Genomic DNA, 25,064 nt, shown 5'->3' with positions numbered 1-25,064 from the left:
AGGTGTGGCCCCCTACCATCCAGAACACAACTGGGAGGAAAACAAGGATATCTCAATAGATACACAAAGGAATTAAGCTTCCAACATTAACAATACAGCCTGTTTGGAATTCAGAAAACTAAGACTGAAAATATATTTCCAAACAGATGAAGAAATTCACAAATTCAGAAAAGTATGTTCAGATCCCTGAAACAAATATTTCCAAGGAAACCTTTAACACTGCTAACAGATTCTCCTCTGTACAAAAAAAAGAACAGAATATATGAACTTAAAGAGCTCTAGAGCATCTTTCAAGAGAGAATGAATAAACTTTCAATAATTCATCTAAAGAATAACTGATAATGGGCTGGAGAGATAGCTCAGCGGGTAGGGCATTTGCCTTGCACGCAGCCAACCCGGGTTCGATTCCCAGCATCCCATATGGTCCCCCCGAGCACCACCAGAGGTAATTCCTGAGTGCACGAGCCAGGAGTAACCCCTGAGCATTGCCGGGTGTGACCCAAAAAGGAAAAAAAAAAAAAGAATAACTGATAATCAAGCTAGAAAGTAGAACTGTCTACTTATAACCAGCATGTTAAAAAAAATAGAAATATTAAAAGTAACAAACTATGGGCTGGAGAGATTGTGTTGTCTACACACAACAAACCTGGGTTTGATCCCTAGCAGCTCAGATAGTCCTCAGAGCCCTCCCTCCACCCTCACCAAGAGTGTTCCTAAGCACAGAGCCAGGAGTGAGACCTGCCCTGCCGGAAAAAAAAAATAAAAGGCCAAAATAAACAAACAATCAGGGTGTTAGGAAGAAAGCTCAAGGAGCATTTGCTCTACATGCTAGAGCCTTAAATTTGGTGGCCAATGTTGCATGTGCCCATACAACCACCAAACATGACCAGGAATAGCACTGAGCACTACCACCAGATAAGGCCCCCAAACAACAAACAATACAAAACAAAAATCACAAAACATTTTTCTTTTATCCCTATTCAAAATAGTGCAGATGTTTTCCAAAACTGTTAGCTATCTTAAGTGTTTAAAATGTTTATTGGTGTGTTAGGGAGATAACATAGGAGTTAGGGTACTTAACCTTGCAAAAGCCCAATCCCCACTCAATCCCTAGCACCAGACTCCCCCTAGCATTAACTGATGTTTCTTCCCTGGAGTGTGGCCCTGTTGGTCACACCACGCAGGGCCTGCATAGTATCATATCCTGCACTGAACCACTGAACTGGAACTGTTGGGAGTAACACCAGGGTTCCTAGGCACTGGCTGGGAGACCCCTCCAAAAAAAAAATAAATAAAATATTCATTGGCAACACAACCAGAAGAACAGTAAAATTATTACTTCTCTAGAGAAAAAAAATACAATTTTATCATTTATCCAGAATCATTTCAGGGGCCAGAAAGATAGTGCAGTGGGTAGGGTATTTACCACGCATGCGACCGACCTGTGTTTGATCCCTGGTGTCCCATATGATCCCCTGAGCCTACCAGGAGTGGTCCCCGAGTGCAGAGTCAGGAGTCAGACCTGAGTACTGCCAGGTATAGACCAAAAATTAAAGAAAAAAACAAAACAAAGCAGAATCATTCCTTAAAATTCAGCTATTCTTATTAGTATATGAAATGAATGAGCAGTAGTTGGTTCTCCCTAAGAAAATAATAAGTGTAGCATTTTTCATATACATCATACCTGTTCCATGTGTTCGAATACTGCTGGAGTAGCAATAGCAGCAGGTGCCTCTTCAATAATCTTCTGATGCCTCCGCTGTACTGAGCAATCACGACCAAACAAAGAGATGGCATTGCCATACTGATCTGCTAAGATCTGCACCTCCAGATGACGTGACTGTTTGGCCAATCTCATTACAAATATAGGTGACCCAGGGACTTCAGCTTGAACCTAGAACAGGAAATAAAACTTGTTCTTAAGAGATATTTGTCCCTCCTGATGAGCTGCTCTAATTCCAACAGGCAGGCAGGTACCTAAAGTGTCAAGGATCATATTAATCAGTAGAAATAGTAACAATTTTGTAGGGTTCAAAGAATCTCTGATTCTGCATTCAAAAGAAGCTTTTATATTTTTTATTCCCCTACAAAATTCTTAGTCATTATATCTTCAAATATTGGTCCTACTCATTCTTCCTTCTTAGATACTCAGAAACATAGATCACCTTGCTGTATCCCATGTGTCATTATATTCTGTATCTTTTACGTTCTGTTGTGCTACATAATATATCACCTCAAAACTCAGTGGCTTATTTAGGATATTAACATTTTATTTGCTCATGATGCTGCACTTATCTGGCAATTCTCTGGGTCTTGGCTGGGATTTATGTGTAGTCAAAGAATTTTTGTTTTCAGTTTCAAAGCACATTATTATTGGATATAGAACTATATAGCAGCACCTCTTTTCTTTCAGAACTTGGTGGCTGAATGGTACTAAGAGGTCTCACTTAAATTTCTGGTGACTTAAATTGATTGCAGTTGGGTGGTGAGTCCAGGGAGATTGAGCTGCAACAAGTTCTTCTCTATAGTATGTCATTTCATCCTTCAGTAAGCTACACCAGGCTTCTTCAATAGTCTTCCAAGAACGAGGACAGAAGCTGTAAAACTTTTTCAGGCTAACAGGTCAGACTTGGGGGGGAAACTCCAAATAATAACAGTAAGTTTTTGTTGAAATATTGAAGGTTCTTAATGTAACAGCCACCTCTGGACTATGAGCTAAGCAAAAGCCCCACACTGGCCAACGTGGCGTGGAGTACACCATACTATGAGGCGCAGGAAGGGGGATGAGGGGGAAAAATTAAAAAAAAAAAAATGGAAAAGGAAAAAGAGAAAAAAAAGAGAGAGAGAGAGTTATGTCAACTATAGTGAGTTTTGTGTTGAATTATGGAATGTAATCAAGGTAAAGAAAAAATGAAGTGAAATTCATTAGTTATACAGTAGGGGGTAGGGGGTGGGGGCGGGGGGTAAACTGGGGTTTCTGGTGGTGGAATTTGGGCACTGGTGAAGGGATGGGTGTTTGAATATTGTATAACTGACATATAAACCTGAGAACTTTGTAACTTTCCACATGGTGATTTAATAAAAATTAAAAAAAAAAAAAAAAAACTTTTTCAGGCTATACAGAATCACAGGAGACCAATCTGGTTACGTTCTAATGGTCTAGGCAAGATATAAGACCAGCTAAGATCAAAGGAGTGGGAAAAGTAAAGCCAGCTCTTAATGGGAGGAAAGGCAAAGTCGATGAAAAGCAAAGTCACAATGTAAAAGAACAGATACAACAAAAGAAGTTACTGTAGCCATATCTGCAAACACTCCACAAGTTCTGCCCTCTGGTCACAAAAATTGATAGAACTCTCACATGTAAGATAGATTCATTCCTCCCACAACCCCAAAAATCTCATCCAATAATGACATTAGACTTGATGATGTCCATTCTCTCATGAGTCATATCTAGAAGCAAATGAGGTCATATGGGTGTAATAACAACTCAGGTACAATTTCTTTTGATCCAAAGACCTGAGACATGGGAACTAAAAAGACAAGTTATCTGCTCTCCCAGCACCCCAATATTTAATAATAAAATGGGGAGAGGTGAATGTAAAAGATATACCTGTTCAAAGACAGGAAGATGGGAAGTCATCACTGGTCCATACCAATTCTGAAATCCAGATGGATATATGTTGCCAGGTTCCAAAACTCAGGGGCATGATTTATTATTTAATTCCCATTCTGTTCTTGTAGTTTCCTAATCCATGACTCCTCTCTGCTCTTAGCTCTATCCTCTGAGTTCCCATCTGCTCTGAGAAATCCTTTTTTTAAAAATGACCATCAATTGATTTTATTTTATTATTATTATTATTTTTTGGCTTTTTGGGTCACACCCTGCAATGCACAGAGGTTACTCCTGGTTCATGCACTCAGGAATTACTCCTGGCGGTGGTTGGGGGACCATATGGGAAGCTGGGAATCGAACCCGGATCAGCCTGCACGCAAGGCAAACGCCCTATCCACTGTGCTATGGCTCCAGCCCCTGATTTTATTTTTGATACCTTCTCTGCCATGTATTATTGGTTAAAAATAAATCACAAAAGGTGGGAAAAGAAAATTTCTATTTGATTGAGGGAGCAACAAAATCCTATTGTAAATGGGCATATATCTAGAAATAGAATGAGTTTTCCTGGTCCTTGTATTTATTTTTGTGTGAAAGAACAAAGTCTTCATGTACTGAGAAGCAGAAGACAAGTGGACAGGGCAGGCTGGTCAGTGAAAGATGCCCCAGAAGCAGGAATTGTCTTTCTGGTCCTTCTGACAGATCTTGACCTCCAGGGTGCACAGTTTCTAGCTCACCATGGGTGCCAGGGTCCAGCTGCAGCACCTTGGCAAAGTTAGCCTGGGCCTTCTAAGCATTCGCATAGCTGTGTGCGCCTTGCCGCACTTGATGTAAGCGGTCACGTTGTCATTGGTGAGGATAGAGGAGCAGTGGTCCAGGGCTTTGTAGCACTCCTGGGCCACCAGCCTACACTGACAGTATTTGAGCAGCAGCAGAGTGATCCACTAGTCCAGCTGGATCCAGCCCAGGGACCCAGGCTGTTCCTTCATCTGTAGGTTTGTGAGGCAGGTGACAGCATCATGGTAATTGGCAGCTGCTTCCTACACGTGGCCCTCATGATACAGCTGGTTCCCCTCCTGGTGGATGAGCTACATTTCCTTCACCTTCTCTTCCATCATGACTCGGGTCCTACTGGTACGTACTGGGGTTCTCCACCTTTAGCATATTGAGGACCAGTGGTTGGGAGTTCTGCTGTAGGGCAGTCAGGTCTGCGTGACCCAGTGACACGCAATAGCGCATCTGGGCCATGCTGCAGCAGAGCTGCAGACCCTCCACCATAGTGGCTTTGCCCACTATAATGCTGTGAAGACTTGGCCATCAGTGGGTACAAGACCACGTGCCTGATGTCACAGTGGAAGCTGGAGATCTCCCTGAACCATATGGTGCACACAATGGTCTCCCACAGTCTGAACTTCTTGCTGATGAGAAACGCCATGGATTTTCCCTGTGCCCAGTTATCATCCAGCATGGCAGTGTCCTTGCCACTATGCAGCCTGGTGATAGAATGTGGCCTTGGTTCCATCCTGATAGTCGGGGAGCTCTACTTGGACCTCCTGTATCACCTGCTTTTGGATCCCATCCTCATGGAGTCTAGCAATGATACCCACCATCCTCCTTCCATGCCACTCTCTTCTGGTAACTTCTGGACTCCTCTTCTGGTCACTTTTGCATATCATCTCTCTCATGTGCCATTCTTTATTTTTCACATTTTTTTGTTATTTCTTTTTTTCTTTTTTGCTTTTCGGGTCACACCCAGCGATGCACAGGAGTTACTCCTGGAACTAAACTCAGGAATTACTCCTGGCGGTGCTGGGGGAACACATGGGATGATGAGAATCGAACCCGGGTTGGCCGCATGCAAGGCTAACGCCCTACCCGTTGTGCTATCACTCCAGCCCCGACTTTTTTGTTATCTCAAGCTTTGGTATTTTCTTTTCACCTATATTCCAATGACTAATTGTTGAGCCACATTTAGTATATTATTTTACTCACTTCTAAATCTTAGTTATCATATTTTCAATTTTGAAATTTTCATATCTTCTGTATAGTTTCCAGTTTTCTGTCAAGATTCCTAATCCTTTCTTTAATTTTCTAGTTTATTAATTATAAATTTTTAAAGTCCTTGTACAGATTTATTAACCTTCTACACATCTATTTTTACTGACATAACTTTTTCTTTAATTTTCAGCCATGTAACTTGATATACCTACTTATTTTAAATTGCTTGATACTGCCTTTGCAATTACTGTATCACTGTCATCCCATTCATTGTTCATCGATTTGCTCGAGCGGATGCCAGTAACATCTCCATTCATCTCTGTCGAGTGCTAGTGTGGCCTGATGGCATATTGGGGGCTCTTTCAGGATCAGGGGAATGAGGACCATCGTTGTTGGTTTTTGGCTATTGAGTATGCACAGGTAGCTTGCCAGGCTCTGCCGTGCAGGTGGGATACTTTTCGTAGCTTGCTGGGCTCTCTGAGAGGGACAGAGGCTTTTGGGGTAGACGCTAATCACCTTTACCAGTCTACCGAATGTAAGCTTTTGGAAGACTGGCATGTTGTAACGATCTGCACACACACAAACACGCACCTAAGGCTAAAAATATGCAATTTTAACATGAAAAGTTAAATTGTAGATTATTTCTAAGCTAATGACAGAGAATGAGGCAAATAAAAAGATGAGAAGAAAAGTAAAACACTAATAGAATCAGTCATGAGTGATAATTCATAAAACTTAACATCGGCCATCAACCTGTATCAATAAAGTTCTAAATCTGACAATTATTCATGGCTAATCATGGCTATTTTTATTAGTATTTTGCTTTAAATTTGCTTAGAGGTTGTTCTATATACTAAGAATAAAGCTAATATTACTTATTTATGTACTTCATATATGCCAACTTTACACTGCACTGGATAACTAGTAACTGACATATAAATAGTAGTACTGTTCTGTGCTGCTGCTTTTGTGCGATACCCTGTAGTGCTCAGGGGATGTATGTAGAACCAAAGATAAAACTCTGGGCTTCTGTGTACAAAGCTTGGCTCGACCCTTTGTGCCATCCCACAGTCGCATATTAGTTATTATTCTCTAAAATGCATAGCCTCATATTAGATATTATTTAAAATTAAAATGTATAGAATCAGAGTCAAATACTAGTGTCATACATAATCAAAATATAAAATAATAAAAGCATAAAACAAAACTAATGTAATAAATAATTATATAAGCAATTTTTGTACTATAACTTATAATATTACAATATTACAATATACTATAACTTACAAATTCATATTGCCTTTGCAATATGAATAAAAATAATTTGAGGTCTTGGATATTATCTTTCTGTGAAGAATATCTTTTTCCTACCCATAGCTAGGTGCATTAGCAATCACATAGCACCTATCTAGAATCAAGGGCTGAATATTTTGACCCTGAGATTTAGTGTCTGTGAGGACTCAATCAGTTCAAGTTCACCTTTTTGGAGGGTAGGGGATCACACCCAGGGTTACTTCTGGCTCTGCACTCAGGAATTACTCCTGGCAATACACAAGGGATCATAGGAGATGCTAGGAATTGAACCCGGGTCAGCCACATGCAAGGCAAACACTCTACCTACTATACTATCACTCCAGCCTCAGTTCTAGTTCATTCTTAACCCATAGCACCCTCTTCATTGAACCCTAAAATTTAAGTTGGTCTGATTAGTCTTGTGAGGACTACTGAAAATGGCCAGAGTGATACTCAAAGGACTGGAGCACATGTTCTGCCTGCAAGAACCCAGGTTTGACCCTTGCACTATAGTCCCCTAGGCAACACTAGGACCCTAGTCAGCTGATCAACTGCTCCCCTTTTTTTGGAGTGGGGGGAGGACCACACTTGGTAATACCCAGGGGACCATATGATATGCCAGGGACTGAACCCAGGTCAGCTACAGGAAAGGCAAGGGCCCTACCCGCTCTACTATTGTGCCAGCTCCAATTAATTGCTTATTCTTATACTATAAGATAACTCAATAGTAAAAGCAGCTAAAACACTAGATCCACACCACAAGGTAAGAGCTAGCTGAGAAACTGAGTGTTTCTACCTGACAGAATAATTCCTTTTGAACTACCTGAGTAAAAACTTACATTGGCCGCCGGATACCGGGGCAGCCCCAGACGGGGCCAGTGCTCAGCTCCGGCCGGCCGGGTTTTCGGCCCGGGTGCCCATGTCTCTGCAGAGCCGGTGGATGTGGAACGAGTGGGAACCAGAGACAGCTTTAGGAATTGGGGTTCCAGCAAGTGCTTGCACCCATGTAGGGAGACTGTGAACTAAGTTTTTGCCCCATGCCGGCTGACAGAGGAAATAACCTTCCTTCTTGGTCACTCTCCCCTCCGGGAGAAGGCGTGGTGTCCGACATTTTGTGGGTCCGTTGTATGGAGACTGTGAACTAACTTTGTCTACATGCTGTTCCAGGAAGGGAAATGATTCATTTTCAAACTTAAATCTTCGCGGACTTAATTACTATAATACAGAAATTGTAAACCGCGTGGCCGCTACCGCTACCTCGGCCGTGCAACATTTTATCTCTTCATTCTCATCAGTGGAAAACTTATTATCAAATATTTCCCTGTTAATAGAGCTGTATTCTTAGGGGATAAATTCCAACAAAAATAGAGAGTCTGTTTTGAAACTCTAACAACAATAGTGAGTTATGTGTTGAAATCTGGAATGTAATCAAGGTAAAGAGAAAAGGAAGTGAAATTATCACTCACATACGGAGTGGGTTGGTGGGTGAGGGGTGGGATGTATACTGTTTTTTTTTGTTTGTTTTGTTTTTGCTTTTGTTTTTGTTTTTATTGGTGGTGGAATATGGGCACTGGTGAAGGGATGGGTGTTTGAGCATTGTGTAACTGAGATATAAGCCTGAGAACTTTGTAACTTTCCACTTGGTGATTCAATAAAATAAATTTTAAAAAAATTACATTGGACATAATAAACATTCTTCCAATGCTTAGTTAATAAACAGGTGGTGGGGGCTAGAGTGACAGTAGAGTGGGTAGGGCGTTTGCCTTGCACGTGGGCGACCCAGGTTTGATTCCCAGCATCCGATATGGTCCCCTGAGCACTGCTAGGAGTAATTCCTGAGTGCAAAGCCAGGAGTAATCCCCATACATCTCCAGGTATGACTCAAAAAGCCAAAAGGCAAAATAAAAAAAACCAAAAACCCAGACGGTAGCTAGAGAGAAAGACAATTAGTTAAACACAATGCAAAACTGTACATATTAGAACAATATTTTATGGACATCCAAATTAAAAAGCATTAATTTAAATCATCTACCTTTGATACATGTACCAGTTCACACAAACAGAAAAAAAAAATGTCCACTCTACCTGTCTGAAGAGATTAGGGAAGTCGTCTGCATTATTGACTTTCCGAATTCCCTTTCCTCCTCCTCCTTCTGAAGCCTTGATCATTACCGGATATCCCACTTCTTCTGCTGCCTTCAAGAAGAAAGGAAAAATGAAAACTGGTATTAGCAGAAGAAAACTGGTATTTTTATTCTTTTAGAATGTTGTCACTTGGTAGGTCTATATGTAGTAAAACAGAACAATTTTTTCTGTTTAACATAACATTATGGTAAGAAAATAATAAAACGATTAAACTGAAGCAAAGAAACTGCCACTTTTATATGTCAAAAAATAGCCAAATATAGGGCCATATATGTGATTAGTGGCAGAACACAACCTTGCATATATGAGGCCCTGTGTTCAATGCTCAGCATAAAACACTATGTTCATATATCATATGCATACATTCATTTGACCACATATGTAAATGTAAAAAAAAAAGCAAACCTCATCTAGAATATAGACTAGTGGCGATTTATAAGTGGAAAATGAACATATGTTAACTTTCACTTTTTACTGTTTTTACTGCATATATGCCTATTATTGAAATTTTATAGTATGCAGATACTAATTTATTGCCCATCACTTTTATTTAAAAATTAAGATAAGTGTTTTAATTATTGTAAATTGATGACTTGGATATTAATTCTCACAAAATGTCAAACAAACCAGAACTCTCATGTGCCCAGAAACTTTCTGTAAAATATAAAAACACAAGATATCAAAATATTAAAATTTGCTAGGAATGAATTTTTAACACATGTTGTTTTCAATATTTATAGCACTATATAATAACACTCTATAATAATCAGGTGATGATCCTAAAACTTTTTGAAAAATACATGAGATTCTAAAAAATAGGGAGATAACAGATGTATCTACCCATCTATTAACCAAATTTTAACAAAAGATGTTTAAATAATCACAGTGCTTTTTTTTTTTTTTTTTTTTTTTTGCTTTTCGGGTCACACCCAGCGATGCACAGGGGTTATTCCTGGCTCTGCACTCAGGAATTACTCCTGGCGGTGCAGGATGACCATATGGGATGCTGGGAATCGAACCCGGGTCGACCGCGTGCAAGGCAAACGCCCTACCCGCTGTGCTATCAGTCCAGCCCCTCATAGTGCATTTTTCTGTCAAACCATTTCAGCCATTTTTAGGGGAAGTTAGTGGGGAGAACTAGGCTACACCGTGCAGTGCTTGGGGCTCACCCTGGGCACTGGGCTCAGAGGAACCATATGTAGTGCTAGTGACTGAACTTGGGTGGGCTGTGTGCAAGACAAGCACCTTCCCCATGATACTGTCCTTCCAGGCTTTTAAGGCATATACTATAACAATATTGGATACTTGTGTCCCAAAAAAACAAAAAGACCATTACAAGTCTTCATTCGTGTTCGTATATTAAAAATGAGAATCTTGCCCTTTGGACCCTGCTGCGGAGCGAGCATGATGGAGGAGCCCAAGGAAGCGCTCTTGGACTCCAAACAGCCCACTGAACTAATTCCGGCATGGGACCAGAGACCCCACGGTGCGCTGAAACAGTGGGAGCCGGGCATCCCCCAATTCTTTTAACCTCTCTCTCTCTCCACACCTCCCCCCTGAGCACAGCGCAGGATCCGCGGTTTTCCTGAGCGCAAAATGGTGACGGCGATCCAGCTGAAACGGGAGGCGCGCACGCTTGCGGGAGGCCCCAGGGGGCGGGGGCGGCGACCCCCGCCCACAGCAGATAGATACTTAAACCCACCTCCCCCACGTGTGCTTCCCTTTGGACCCTGCTGCGGAGCGAGCATGATGGAGGAGCCCAAGGAAGCGCTCTTGGACTCCAAACAGCCCACTGAACTAATTCCGGCATGGGACCAGAGACCCCACGGTGCGCTGAAACAGTGGGAGCCGGGCATCCCCCAATTCTTTTAACCTCTCTCTCTCTCCACACCTCCCCCCTGAGCACAGCGCAGGATCCGCGGTTTTCCTGAGCGCAAAATGGAGACGCCGAGCCTCTCTCTAGGCTTCTCCATCTTATGAGCACCATAAAAGGGTAAAAGTTTGTAGTGATATTTCTGGTTGTACTTTTCCTGGACTTTATACAGAAACCCAAAACCGCACGGCCACTGCCGCAGCTGTGCGACCTAATGTCATCTTAGCATCAGCAATATGTAATATGTCCCTTTTTAATGGGTCGGACTTTTGTGGGAGATCCTAACAAGAATAGTAAGTCTGTTGCTGAAATATTGAAGGCAATCAAAGTGGTAGCCATCTCTCTAGACTGAACTAAGCTATATCCCCACGCCGGCTGAGAAGAAATATCCTTCTTTCTCGGGAAGAAACGCGGCGTGGTGTCAAACATAGTGTGATGTCCGTTAAGCAAACAGACCTGGTGGCGTGGGAATGGGATATAAGGGGAAAAATTATGTACATGGAACAGCGGGACGCTGGTGGAATCTCGAGCCGGAGCCGATACCAGCGCAAGCCCTTCAGTTCCAGAAACTGCTTGCAGAAACTCTACTAGTCTATCAACTAAGCCAGAGCCCCACGCCTGCCGATGACGGGAAATAACCATCCTTTTCGGTTTTTTTTTCCCTTGTCAGGCAGCGTGGCGATTACCAAACAGGCGTGAACTCGGTGGCGCGGGGCAAGGGGGAAAAAGAAAAGTTATGTAACAAACAGCGGGACTTAATATCTCTATATTCTTAGCAGTGGAGAACTATCAAATGCCTCCTTGGCAATAGGACTGCTTTCCTTTTTTGGGGGAAACCCCAACAATGGTAGTGAGTTGTGTGTTGAAACATGGAATGTAATCGAGATAAGGCATAAACGAAGTGGAACTTATCATGTACAAGGGTGGGGACTGGGGAGGTGGGAGGGGGTGGCAGGTATACTGGGGGGGTTGGTGATGGGAGATGGGCACTGGTGAAGGGAAGGGTGTTTGAGAATTGTATAACCGACATAATCCTGAGAACTATGTAACCCTCCACATGGTGATTCAATAAAATTATTTAAAAAAAATAAAAAAAATAAAAATGAGAATCTTTAGCTCACAGTCCCATCTCATCTGAATTTCCCTTAACTCGATTGTTTTCATGCTTACAAACAGAAGGATGGATTTAATCACTGTGATAAAGGATGAAATGAGCAATCACCAATGTTGAGGAAACTGAAAAATAAGAACATCTTATACATCTGAAAATCACCTGTGACTCTGGTGATGGCCATGGGTGAGATTTAGCGTCCAGAGTGAGGAGGGCCTCACCTCACTGCCTACTTTCCATTGTGGGGTGGTGGAACCCAGGCCCATACATGCTGCTCATAAACTCTGATCTTGGCCCGCCTTTCCTCCTGCAGAATGCCCAGAGTCCCTGACCATAAGATCACTTTTGGGCCATGGAAAAAGGAAGACTTTGCTTCCCCTACTTTTCAAAAAAGTAGTTGACTGATTAAGCCAAGGGTCAGGGATATGACTCAGTCGTAAAGCACTTACTTGCCCTGAATGTATAACAACCTAGTTCTCATCCACCCAGAAAGAAAAAAAAATAAAACAGAATAACCAAAACAAGTTAGTCAGAAAGAAGGTGTCTAAATAATGGGCCAGAGTCTGCACAGCAGGTAAGGCACTTGCATAGCCACAGCTGACCTGGGTTTGGTCCCTGGTACCACATAAGGTCCCCTAAGCAATGCCAGGAGTGACCCCTGAACACAGCCAGATGTGAACCCAAAACAAATTCAAGCACACACAAAAAAAGAAAGTAGACTTCAAAAACTAGGTACATTGCACTTGATCACACAGAAAGGAGGGTGGGTCCTGTCTTTTACTTTATGGGATTCCCTCTTATCTCTCCTCTCTCATATTTCCTAAATAAAAACTATTCTACTTCACTAAAATTAATGAAAATTAAAAAATAAATGAAAAAAGTAGCACAGGTCATTCATTAAATATGCATATTAGAATTTTAATGCCCTGGAGAAGCAATTTTTATTTATAAGAAGAAAACAATACTAAGACTACTATACAATACTTACAGTAAAGTTCTAACTTAATTATCTTCATAACTATAATTATGGGAATCTATTAATAAAGGTTATCATAAATAAATGAATAAAAGACTGAAAAAATATATGATCGAGTTAATGGGATTTATCACCAGATGCTAGAATTTTAGGTGGTTTTAGCTTCATTTTTTTTAAGCTTACTAAATTTTCTACTAGAAAAAATTTTATAATTATATAAATGGGGGGGGGAGGGAAGGGTTTTTTTCTTTTTTGGGCCACACCTGCTGCTGCTCAAGGTTTACTTCTGGCTCTGTGGTCAGGGATCACTCCTGATGGGTTCAGGGAACTATATGAGGTGCTGGGGATTGAAACTGTGTCTACTTCTTGCAAGGCAAGCTCCCTATGCATCACTCTAGCCTGAAAAAAAGACATTTTAATTGATAAGCAATGCAGCCTGTTCTTTAGAAAGGCGTTCTATTCTTCGCAATTATAGCAAACAGAATAAAAGCATTTGCAATTCAATTATAATTATTAATTCTTCTTATCAAGGAAATTACAGGAGGTTTTATTTATTTATTTATTTATTTATTTTGTTCTTTGGGTCACACCTGGCGATGCACAGGGGTTACTCCTGGCTCTGCACTCAGGAATTACCCCTGGCCGTGCTCAGGGGACTATATGGGATGCTGGGATTTGAACCCAGGTCGGCCACGTGCAAGGCAAACGCCCTACCCGCTGTGCTATCTCTCCAGCCCCGGTTTTATTTATTTTTTAAACTTTTATTTTTATTTAATTTTGCTTTTTTGGGTGACACATGGTGATGCACAGGCGTTACTCCTGGTTCTTCACTCAGGAATTACTCCTGCTGGTGCTCAGGGGACCATATGGGATTCTGTGGATCGAAACTGGGTTGGCATGTGCAAGGCAAAAGCCCGAACCACTGTACTATCGCTCCAGCCCCAGTTTTGTTTTGTTTTTAAAATACAAACAGCAATAGAAGCAATTGAAATTCAGCATTCCTCCTGAATTTATACAGGTAGTATTTTCTGAACAGGTCTATTTCACTGTCTATCTGGAGTAAAAACTGATAAATTAATTAAACTTCCAATTAAATTAAGAAGTGAAAGGAAACAAGCTTGAGAGAACTACAAAGGGAAGAGAGGAACATGTAAGGTTGGAAAAAATGGTATCCTGGGTCTTTGTATTTTAACAGGTTAGGTCTTCTATGCTGAGGTTATCTTCTACATTACATCTCATCCAATCTGGTGTACTACACCTGGTTTATCAGTGTTACAGACTTTGAGATGTCAAGTGGCACAAGTTCAACCATGTACTTGGATGGACAATAATTAGAGGAATGCTTTCAGCCTTTCTTGGCTGCCCATTTTCACTCTGCCCCAAAGGGAAAAAAAAGTGAGTTATGACATAGGTCAGCTTGAAAGAAAGAACTGAACATGCATAGCTTAGTCTCTTCTCTTGGGATCAGCCCACTGCACAGAACATATTCTCTTTGTCAGCTTGTAGTCATTAAATAAGCTGAGCAGTAAAAGTACTATCTCCAGAGAGGGATGTCTGTGGTTACTCAGCACCTCCACAAACCAGTGACAGAGCCTGTTTAACTTGAGCATTCAAATGTCATTATTGCAACAGGCTTAATTTGATTCCTATCTGCTTGGCTTCTTAGTGCTAAACAAAGACACAAGAAAAAGTGTGTTGCTTATAGCACAAGTCCTGGTCCACTTTCCCAACACAAACACTAACAGATAAAGAAGGAGAGAAGAATCAATACTTCCTTAATGCTCTGTTTTGACAACCTAAAAACCAACCTTTCCAAAAGCTGGGGAGGTAGGTGAGAAAGATACGGCTGGATCCTCAGCAAGACATGATTTCCTGAGTACCCTGAGTAGTCCTGTAGGTAAGGAACTTGTCTTGGTAGGGGCCCCTGAGCATCACCAGAGGTGACACCTGAGCACAGAGCCAGGAGTAGCCCCTAAGCACTGCCAGGTGTGTCATCAAACCAAAAATAAATGATTTCCTCACTTTATAAACATGCCGATTTACCTTACAACTCTAATGCCACATGGGTAATATATCATGAACCAAGCTCCAAATTTCTATATTTATGACTAAAATTGGTCTGTTGAAAGGCATCACTCCCTAGAGATAGTGACCTACCTTCAGTCCATCATCCACATCCTTTACATAACCCTTTTCATAAAGTTCCTGGGGAACATTTAAGATACGTTTTGAAAAATCATTTTCTTGCCAGTCCACACGAAGACCTGAAATAGACAACAGCTATTTAAAAGTATCTATGGACTTGGAGTTGGGGTGGAGGCGAGGGGGTGGTAGAGACAGTACAGTGAGCAGGGTGCTATATTATTACACAGTCAACCAATGTTTGATACCCTGAGCACTGCCAGAAGTGATAACTGAGCACAGAGTCAGGAGTATGTTCTGAACACCACTGGGTTTGGCCCATAAACCAAAAAAATTAAATAAAAAACGAAACAGTTGAGGTGGCTGGGAGGGCTGGAGAGATAGTACAGGGATTCAGGTTAGCTTGCATGCAACCAATCCATGTTTGATCCCCGGTACCCTATATGGCCCCCTGAACCCGGTCAAAAGTGATCCCTGTGTACAGAGCCAGGAGTAGACTCTAAGCACAACTGGAGGTAACAAAAAAACCAGTCAATTAAAAAAATAAATAAAAGCAACTACAAGAACTTACCTTTTCTGTCAATTTTCTGTTACACATTCTTAAAACTGCTCTCTTATTTGTCAAAAAATTTAGGGTAGAAAGACAAACAAACAAACAAACAAACAAGGACTAATCAGTCCTTGGGTTGATTAGGAAACTTGTATTCTTACACTGAAAAAAAGTCGTAAGAGTTTGCAGGGAAGTAATATGTGATTGGAGATCCTGCGCAGGAAGGGAGATGCATGCTGAAAGTAGACTAGAGACTGATCAGGATGACCACTCAATACCCCTATTGTAAACCACAACACCCAAAAGGAGAGAGAGATGTCAAATTGGAATGCCCTGCCACAGAGGCGGGGTGCTGTGGGAGGGATGGGATTGGGGGGGTGGGAGGGATACTGGGTTCATTGGTGGTGGAGAATGGACACTGGTGGAGGGACGGGCTCTCAAACATTGCAAGAGGGAAAAACAAGCACGAAACTGTGTGAATCTGTAACTGTACCCTCACTGTAACTCACTAATTAAAAAATAAATAATTTTTTTTTTTTAAAAGTTTGCAGGGAGAAATTTGTAAAACTGCAAGGACACACAAGAGCCTCCTCCCTCAAAAAACAAGCGTGTTTTGGACTTTTCACATAAACTCAGCAGGCAAAACTACTTTCAATTTGTGTGTTCAGGTCTGCTTCAGGGCAGAGGTCTGAGAAATAATTCAATTTTTATGAGCCCTTGGAAATGGAAATGGTGCTTTTATTGGCCTCAGCAGAGTAATGATTCCAAGTCCCTGAATGTCCCTGCACTCAGCCACAAGGGGAATGCTATAGCCTCCCCATTCAAACAAGAACAAATTTAGTCTTTTATTTAACTATTTGACCCAGCAGCTCTAGGGAGGATATTGCAATTCCCCTAGAAAGTCAGAGTAACAAGAGCCCAACTCTGCACAGGCTCAAGACAATGGTGCCTGATTTGAAAGGGATTTTAGTATATGTCTGTTCCCAGTGCTTAGTAATTAAAAAAAGGAAATTCATATTGCTATCAGCTATTTTTAATCCACGTGGCACTCATCAAAGTCTTCCTCAAAAATAAATAATTTTTAAGACCAGAGAGATGGCATAAAGGGCTATGTTGCATGTTTGTTGCCTGGGCTTGATCTCTAACATCTCTTGTCCCCTAATTACCGCTAGAAGGGACCACAAGATGGAAGGAACCCCCAAAACCAATAGGTATGGTCCCCCAAAATAAAACAAATGAATAACTTTAAGGAAAATAAGACCCTCTGCATGCCAGAAGGTTGACAACCAACCTCATTTTCTAAATTAAGAGAAAATCAGAGGTTGACTAGTATTAAGCAAAGCAAATCATTGACTGTCACCTGTTACCAAGAAATCACTAGTAGGCAAATATTTGAATATGTGAGTTTAAGGTTTTCTTAGTAATCCAAGTCACCTCTGAGGCAGGTCAAAAGTCAAATCCCACCTAGGAAGTCTTCTGAGGAAAATACTACAATGCTTGCTCAAAGACCTGCATCTACAAGAACACGTGCTTTCTCAGAGTTTCTCCAAATTAAATTCTAAGATCACCTAAATAATAGTCTAGTATCTATGTATCTAATATAAAATTTGTATTCCTAAGACCTGATAATTTGGACTCTTTCTAGAATTCCAATGTATTTTAAATAAACTTAAGCCCCAAGACATGTCCCCAAATACCTCACCACTGAGCTCTCCTGCACTTCAAGATATATACAAGAAGTCATTTCTTACCACTGCCACTCCAGGGAAGAGTTGGGATACCTGCAGTCTGAGCCACTATGGAAGATGCGATTTTATCCCCCAAAGCCCACATGGCCTGGCTAGGAGGACCTAAAATAAAAGAAGAAAAAACACTCTAACATTTTGACCGCGTATATCTTGTCTTCTACATAATTAATTTTGTCATGTTCCCCTTTATCAGGATGATCCATAAACTTCATTATGGGGACTGCCATGTTTTGAGTTATCGCTATGCCCTTTATAGCATTTAATAAAGCAAGATCTTTACATCAATCTAACTCTGATTTTATTATCATACATATGAATTAACAAATAACAAAGTTGATTTGTTTTTATTTTTCAGTTTCATGTTATCAAAATATCCTAAACATCTCATGGGAGAAAAGAAAGGAAAAGAAAAAGGAAAGCAAAGAAAAGAAAAGAAAAGAAAAGAAAGGAAAAGAAAAGAAAAGGAAGTCGGACAAATAATCAGGATATAAGAAATAAAAGGGAGCAAGCACCACCAGGACTGGCCCCTGAGTGCAGAGCCAAGAATAAGCCTTGAGCATAGTTGAGTGTGACCCAAAATCCCAAACCCTCCAAACTAATAAATAAATAAAAGGGAAAGAGAAGAGGAAGACAGTTTCTTTGAGCACTGATAATTTACTACCAATAATAACAGTAATACAAATAAGAACATTATTCAGGCATATGGTTTAATGGGTGAGTGCCTGCCTTGTAGCAGTGAGGCCATGAGTATGATCCCCAGAACCACCCCACATCACCCAGTGAAATCTTGGTGGCACTGTCACTGAGATCCAAAACCACAGTATGTGATCTTAAGCACATTACACCCAAGTATATGTGAGCATTGCAACCAAATGTGTGCGGACACCATAACTAATTATGCAACTCCTGGCCATTACAACAATAAAAGGAAGAGGGTAAAAATTAATTTATTCAGTAACAGTAAGGAAAAGGGTCCAGTGGACATTAGACAGAAGAGAGAATGGATTACAGACAAAACTGACAGACAGAAACAAGTAAGTCAGAAAAGCTTACCCATGAAGGCGATACCATTCTTCAAAAGTAGTTCTGGAAGCTTGGGATTTTCAGAAGCATGACCCCAGCCAGCCCACACTGCCTACAGGGAAACAATGATTCATCCTTAAATTCTATAGTTTAAGGCTCACGGATGAGACGTAGAGGTAGAGCACTTGCATGAGTGAGGCCCCCTTTAGATTCCGATCACCACACGGTTGCCTGAGCACCACTAACAGTGCTCAGGAGCTACCAAACGCTGCTCATACAGCCCACAAAAAAATACTTTATGAGCCAGGGATATGGGTCAAGGTTTTAGAGTGCATGCTTTGAATTGAAGAGATCCAGGTTCAAACCCTGGCACTACATGCTATATAACTGCTTTGACCCCATTCTTCAAAAACTTCTTATGATAAAACAATTAGCAGGGGCTGAAGTGTTAGTACAGAAGGTAAGGTGCTTGCCTTGCACATAGTTCAATTCCCAACATTCCATATGGTTCCCCAAGTACAGCAGGAGTGATCCCTGAGCATAAAGCCAGAAGTAAGCCCTGAGTATGGCTGGGTATAGCCCCCAAACAATTAGCAAAACCCCTGTAGAGAGCACCACCCAGTTAAAACTGATATTAATAGGTATCTAGATATGTTGCTTTTTAGGAAATTCAATTCAGGCTATAAGGTCTTTTCTAGAAATACAGATTATTTTTTCAGACTGTGGGGCCAAAGTGATAGTACACAAGGTAAAGAGCTTGCTTTACATGTGGCCAACCCAGTTTCAATTCCCTGCACCATGTGGTACGCCGAGCCTCACCAGAAGAGATCCCTCAGTCAGTGCAGAGCCAGGAGTAAGACCTGATCACAGCTCGGTGTAATCCAAAACAAACAACAGCAAAAACCATAAACTGAATTTCTTTGACCACCCAAATCTAGCTTTATATCTAGTGGTTAATCTGTTATACAAGTCTCAAGGCATTTTTCTCTTTGGGATTTAAGATACTTACCTTAAGCTTTCAAAATAATGTAATAGGGAAGAATAAAACAACTTCTACAGCAACCCATTTTGGGCTAAGATTATTCCACTGAGCACAGGATGTGGCTCAGTGACAAACTGCAATACATGACCTGAGTTCAATGCCTGCCACTGAAAAAAAATTTTTAAAGAAATAAAAAAGAATATACTATTTTTTATTCCAATTTCCAACAGGAAACTTTTAATTAGTTTAGAGATGGAAAGGATAAACCACCTTTGTAGTATCCTTCTAAACGTCCCATTTTTAGTCATTCTTTTTCATTTTATTCCATATAAAGGAGCTTATTAAGAAATACTTTTTAAAATATACTAATTAAAATCTTAGATAAAACTATGTATATAAAAAAAACTATGTATATAACTATAAATATTAAATTTTGTATGCAGTTAAAATTTCTTCTCTGGATAGCCCCTAGTACCAAACTGTTAAAAAAGGTTGTATTTGGAATTTAGACTGAAACACACGACAGCATCTCTTACTTGTACTGGAATTCTTTTAGCAATATCAAGGATCAATTCCACATTTGCATAGTTATTGTTGTTGGGTCCTCCAGGCACCGGTACATAGTGATCTGCCATCTTGATATATTCTGAAAGCACAAGCAAATCAACAGTGAACACATGCCTTATTCTCAGAATCAAGCCAAGCAAAACTGTGCAAAGGATAAGTATCATTCCAGGCCATCACAGAACTTTGCGAATGAGGTCACCTCCAGGACCACTTAGTCAGAGGTTTAAAACACAGGCTTTGATGGCCCTGCCCTCATCTGTCAGAAGCTCCTATACCAAAGCAGTTCTCCCATCAATATGTGAGGTTTGTGGTGTTTATGGTTCCTGTATAAAGGATGAGGTGCCCGCACAGAAGACATCTGATGATCTTAATACAGGAAAAAGTTCTACTCCTGAACCCCTTTAACTTGAATTACACTCAGAAAATCCTTTTCCTGACCTTTGTAGGGTTAGGAAGTCAGATAGGCTAGCTAACAAATTTGCTGAATGCCTGAGCAGGATTTATCTGGAATAGTAAAGATAGTTTAAGACCTTTAAAAGATAACTTCTTTCCCTCCTTACATTTTTTTGACTTTGTATTTCCTTTCAAATTCATTATCTGACTTCTCTCTTCCTATTCTGGCAATAACTACGGCAAAACAGCTACAGTGCACAAGGTCTGTTTCGGGTGGTTATTCCTGGCTCTACACACAGAGATTTGGGAGGGCTCAATCAAACCCAAGTTGATCATGTGCAAGGCAAATGCCTTATGTGTGTACTACTACTCCAGCCATAAGCACACTGGTTACATACTATCTCATTTATTCTCAACAATCCTTTACGAGACAAGCGTTACTGATACCTAATTGACAAGAAAATACAGACTAGCAGTCAAAGTTCACCTCCAGCAACTCTATTTAAGGATATATCACGTATTTTTTTTTCAATAGGGGTCACCTAAGAGTACTGGGTGGAAGGAGTGAGGATTCAGGGCAACCACTCCTGAGTCATGGCAGAGATAGGGAAGAGATACACATGAAGTACTGGGCTCAAACTCAGGGCCTCACCCATGAGAGACTTTTTCTATCACTGAGCTACATCCCCAACCCATTTTCTTCTTAATTTCAAAAGGTTTTAAGACCTCCTAAAAAAATCCACTCAAACTAAGCTTCCCAGGATATGATTTTCCAAGAACCAAGTGACCTCCAAGCACCTCCAAGAATGACACATAAGCTAGAGTGGTAGTACAGCAAGTAGGACACTTTCCTTGCAGATGGCAGACCTGAGTTCAATCCCTGCCATCCCATATGGTCTGAGTCATGAGCACAGAGCCAGGAGTAAGCCCTGAGTACCATTGGGAATGGCTCAAAAATAAGAAAATGACCCCCAAATATAGAATCAAGACCAACCATCACTAGGAGTGACCCCAAAACAAAACAAAATGAAAAGATTATTGTATTGATAATAAAAAGGAAATAACATGTTAATTATTAAATGTTCCATATGCCAGGATGTAATTTTATAATCAAACCACTCATGATCCATACCTCTGAGAAAATAAATTCATACTAACCAATTTAACAATACACTGTGGATAAACTCTCCTTTGTTTGCATATACTAGATCTCATCTTGTACTTTTTACCAAGTCACCAGTAAGTTTTCAGAAAACTACTGTCACACCTTCATATATCTGCATATACTTGCTCTTCCTGCTTGGAACAACAAGCTCTCCTTTTCTGTGAGTGTTTAACTAAATCGTACTCATTCTTGGTTAGGAATAACCTCCTGCAGAAAGTTTTGTTATCCTTGCCCCCAAGAGGAGAGAACAGAGCTAAGATGTTCTATCTAGGGGGCCAGAGCGAAAGTACAGCGTGTAGAACATTAGCCTCCCATGCAGTCAACTGGGGTTTGGTCCCCAGCATCCCATATGCTCCCCCAAGCACCATCAGGAGTAATTCGTGAGTGCAGAGCCAGGAGTAACCTAGTAACCTCTGAACACTGCCAGATGTGATGCAAAAAAAGCCCCTCTCCCCCACCCTGCAAAAACAAAACAAAACAAAAAACCAAAGAGATATGTCCTATCTAGGAATCAGAGAGATCATACAGGAGAAACTTGCCTTGCATGCAGCTGACCCTGGCTTGATTCTTAGTCCCTTATATGGTCTCCCAAGCACTATCAGGAGTAACCTCAGAACCACTGAGCCAAGAGTAAGTACCTGCTGGAGTGGCCCAAACTCCCCCTAAAATAATAAAGAAGTCTGAATGTGTTATAAGAGCACTTAACTCTTGAAGTTATTTGCTTCCTAGAACAGGATATCATACTCACATGTGGGTCTCCAGGTTCACTGAATAAATGAATAAATGAATAGAAGCACCTGGAAGAAATGGATAGGGAAGCCAAAGAGATAGTGCAGAGACTGGGTGCTTGCCTGGCACTTGGCAATCTGAGATTATCCCCAGTATGGTCCCCTGAGCCTGCCAGGAGTGAACCCTGAACACAGAACCAGAAGTAAGCTCTGATCACAGGAGGGAGGGGGAAGGGAGGGGGAGAGAGAGAGAGAGAGACAGAGACAGAGACAGACAGAGACAGAGAGAAGAAAAATGTATAGGAGGACAAAAGAAATTGTGTGAGATAGTTTACACTCATTACAGAAATTTTATCTTTACATTATCCTATGCAAGATGATTTATTGTTCTTTTATATATTTAAAAAAAATCAAGGCTCAGAGATCTTTGAAATGATCATGCTGAATGATTTCACATAATCACATTTGCTTTCTATTAAGTTGGTGTCAGCTCTGTTCCTAAATAAGATGACATAATAAATCCATCATCCCTCTGAATAGTCTAAACATCATGGCTTCAAGAACCAGTGAGAGACCACAATGGGCCAGAACTGTGCTTTTTGCATGTTGGTCCCAGCACCTCCTGGTCCCTAAACACTGGAGGGGTGACCCCCAGAAATAAGTTGAAATCAATGGGTGCAGCCCTCCAAAATCATTGCATATGCACACATACACACCACAAGTCTTATTTTTTAAGAAGATACTCTGACTTAAAGATGATTATACCTTGAGCTGGGGAGACAGCTCAAAGTACTAAAGTTCTTTAGTACTGTTAAGATAATACAGTAGTTGGGGCTAGAGCAAGAGCACTGTGAGTAGGGCATTTGCCTTGCACGTGGCTGACCCAGGTTCGAGTCCCAGTATCCCATATGGTTCCCTAAGCACCACCAGGAGTAAGTCCTGAGTGCAGAACCAGGAGTAATCCTTGTACATCACCGGATGTGACCCAAAAAGGAAAAAAAAAAACAGATAATACAGTAGTAAAGCACCTGCTATGCATTATGGCTAATTTGGATTCAATCCCTAGAGCCCCTGATAGTCCCCCAAGCCCCCAATACGAGGAGTTATCCTTGTATTCAGAGCCAGGAATAAGCCCTGAGTACAGCTGAATGTGGCCCCAAAGCAAACAAATAAACCACAACAATAATAACAACAACAACAACAAAGATAAACACACACACACACACACACACATTTGCATCTAGGAGCCCTGAGTTCAATCCCCAGTACCAAATGCTCTCCTGAGAACTTAGGCTTACTTCTGGCTCTACTCAGGGATCAGTCCTGGCAGTTCTCAAAGTTATGGCTATGGAGTGCTGGGGACTGAACCAGAGTCTAATGTGTGCAAGGCAAGTGCTTTGCCCACTGTACTACCCCTCAAGTTCCTTTATCAAAAGCTAATAGTTACAGCAGTGTTTCCCAATCAGGGACCATATTCCAGGGTATTCTAAGGAGGCTGTAGGTGAAGATCAAATCAATGGGGAACTGTGGCAAAAGACTAGAGGGTCAACCAGTATGACAGAAGGTGGACATAAGAAAGAAACAAGGCCAGATGGGGGATATTGTTGGAAGAAAATATTGAGAAACTGTGAGGACTAACTGAACAGAATGAATATGCAAAAAAACTTTATATTCCTGAGTGAAACCCGCTAGGTTCCAAGAGGTCTCTCTCAGGAGAAAATCAGGATTTTAGTCCTAAATTTCTCTAAAATTCCCTGTAACTTATAAGGAAGAGTATGTCTTACCAAACCTTATATAGTTTAACAAATACTTGGCACTGAAAAGGTTTAATTTCTACTTCTGTATGCTTAGTACCACAAATCTTTCATGTGCTTGTTATTGATGCCTTCTTTATAACTGTTTTCAAAGGATTTCATTGGAAGTCCTTGGGTCTGAGACTCTCCCTAATATTGCTACTATTCAGAGGCTGTGCTATGCAATGTTTTATGCTTAAGGATAACCCTCTCTTGATGCTAATAACTTACCTGCATTGGCTTTAAGGTCTTCAGGTGTCACCATGACAACAAATCGGATTGCACGTTCATTTCTAAACATTTCATAAGACCATCGACGGATAGACCGCATGCATTTCACTGCTGCTATGCCATTGTTGGCAATAAGAACCTGTAGTTGGGGGAAGTGGATTGGAGCAGAAAGCAGAGAAGACAATGAAGGGAAATAAGATGACACCAAGTTTTTCTCTGAAAAATGACCAATTTTCAAACAGGAATTTGTGTTGCTGGTTTAGGGAGTGACGGACCAGCATGACAAAAATTATTTTTTAAGCAATCTAACATCAGCCAGCTAAAACTTATCTCTTTTTAACTTCACTCTTTCCTTTTTTGATTTTTTTTCTTTCAGTTTTGGGGCCACAACCAGCTGTGCTCAGGGCTTAATTCTTGATCTGTGCTCAGGGTCTACTGGTGGGCTCAGGGGACCAAATGGGATGTTGAGATTGAACATAAGCAATGCAAACACCCTAACTACTGTACTACCTCTCCAGCCACTCTTCTTTTCTTTTTGGGAAGAGACCTCCAAGAATGGGACCTGGGAGCCACTCCCAGACATTTGAGCTGGATGATTCAATGCTAGGGTCAAAAGATATGGTGCTACTGAAGCCTTGAGATTCTGGGGACCACCCCATGATGCTTGTGGAGGGTACATAAGACAAGGTTTGAACTTGAGCCCAGCATATGACAGGTACTCACCCCTGATCACTGA

At 41.1% G+C, this 25,064-nt stretch overlaps 1 protein-coding gene, 1 non-coding gene and 1 pseudogene across 10 annotated transcripts in view; 1 reads left to right on the top strand and 2 right to left on the bottom strand.

The window, feature by feature from the left end:
* Window positions 1-25,064, bottom strand: part of ACACA (acetyl-CoA carboxylase alpha) — a 322,844-nt gene that overhangs the window by 188,832 nt on the left and 108,948 nt on the right. For all 9 annotated transcript variants that reach the window (XM_055130189.1, XM_004608595.2, XM_055130190.1 and 6 more), the window contains 7 exons: window positions 24,329-24,467; window positions 19,988-20,097; window positions 18,500-18,581; window positions 17,450-17,548; window positions 15,164-15,270; window positions 8,987-9,097; window positions 1,685-1,894 (listed from right to left, as the gene is read on the bottom strand). In XM_055130189.1, the coding sequence (XP_054986164.1) occupies window positions 1,685-1,894; window positions 8,987-9,097; window positions 15,164-15,270; window positions 17,450-17,548; window positions 18,500-18,581; window positions 19,988-20,097; window positions 24,329-24,467 (858 nt within the window). The remainder of the gene's footprint in view (window positions 1-1,684; window positions 1,895-8,986; window positions 9,098-15,163; window positions 15,271-17,449; window positions 17,549-18,499; window positions 18,582-19,987; window positions 20,098-24,328; window positions 24,468-25,064) is intronic.
* LOC105943005 (AH receptor-interacting protein-like) lies at window positions 4,261-5,220 on the bottom strand (annotated as a pseudogene).
* Window positions 12,177-12,302, top strand: LOC129404107 (small nucleolar RNA ACA64). Its single transcript, XR_008629696.1, has one exon. It is a non-coding gene; the product is annotated as a small nucleolar RNA ACA64 (small nucleolar RNA).

The sequence above is a fragment of the Sorex araneus genome, chromosome 3 (assembly GCF_027595985.1).
Source record: "Sorex araneus isolate mSorAra2 chromosome 3, mSorAra2.pri, whole genome shotgun sequence".
NCBI lineage: Eukaryota > Metazoa > Chordata > Mammalia > Eulipotyphla > Soricidae > Sorex > Sorex araneus.
Note: the sequence above shows the minus strand (reverse complement) of the source record. Positions and strands in the feature narration are given on the sequence as shown.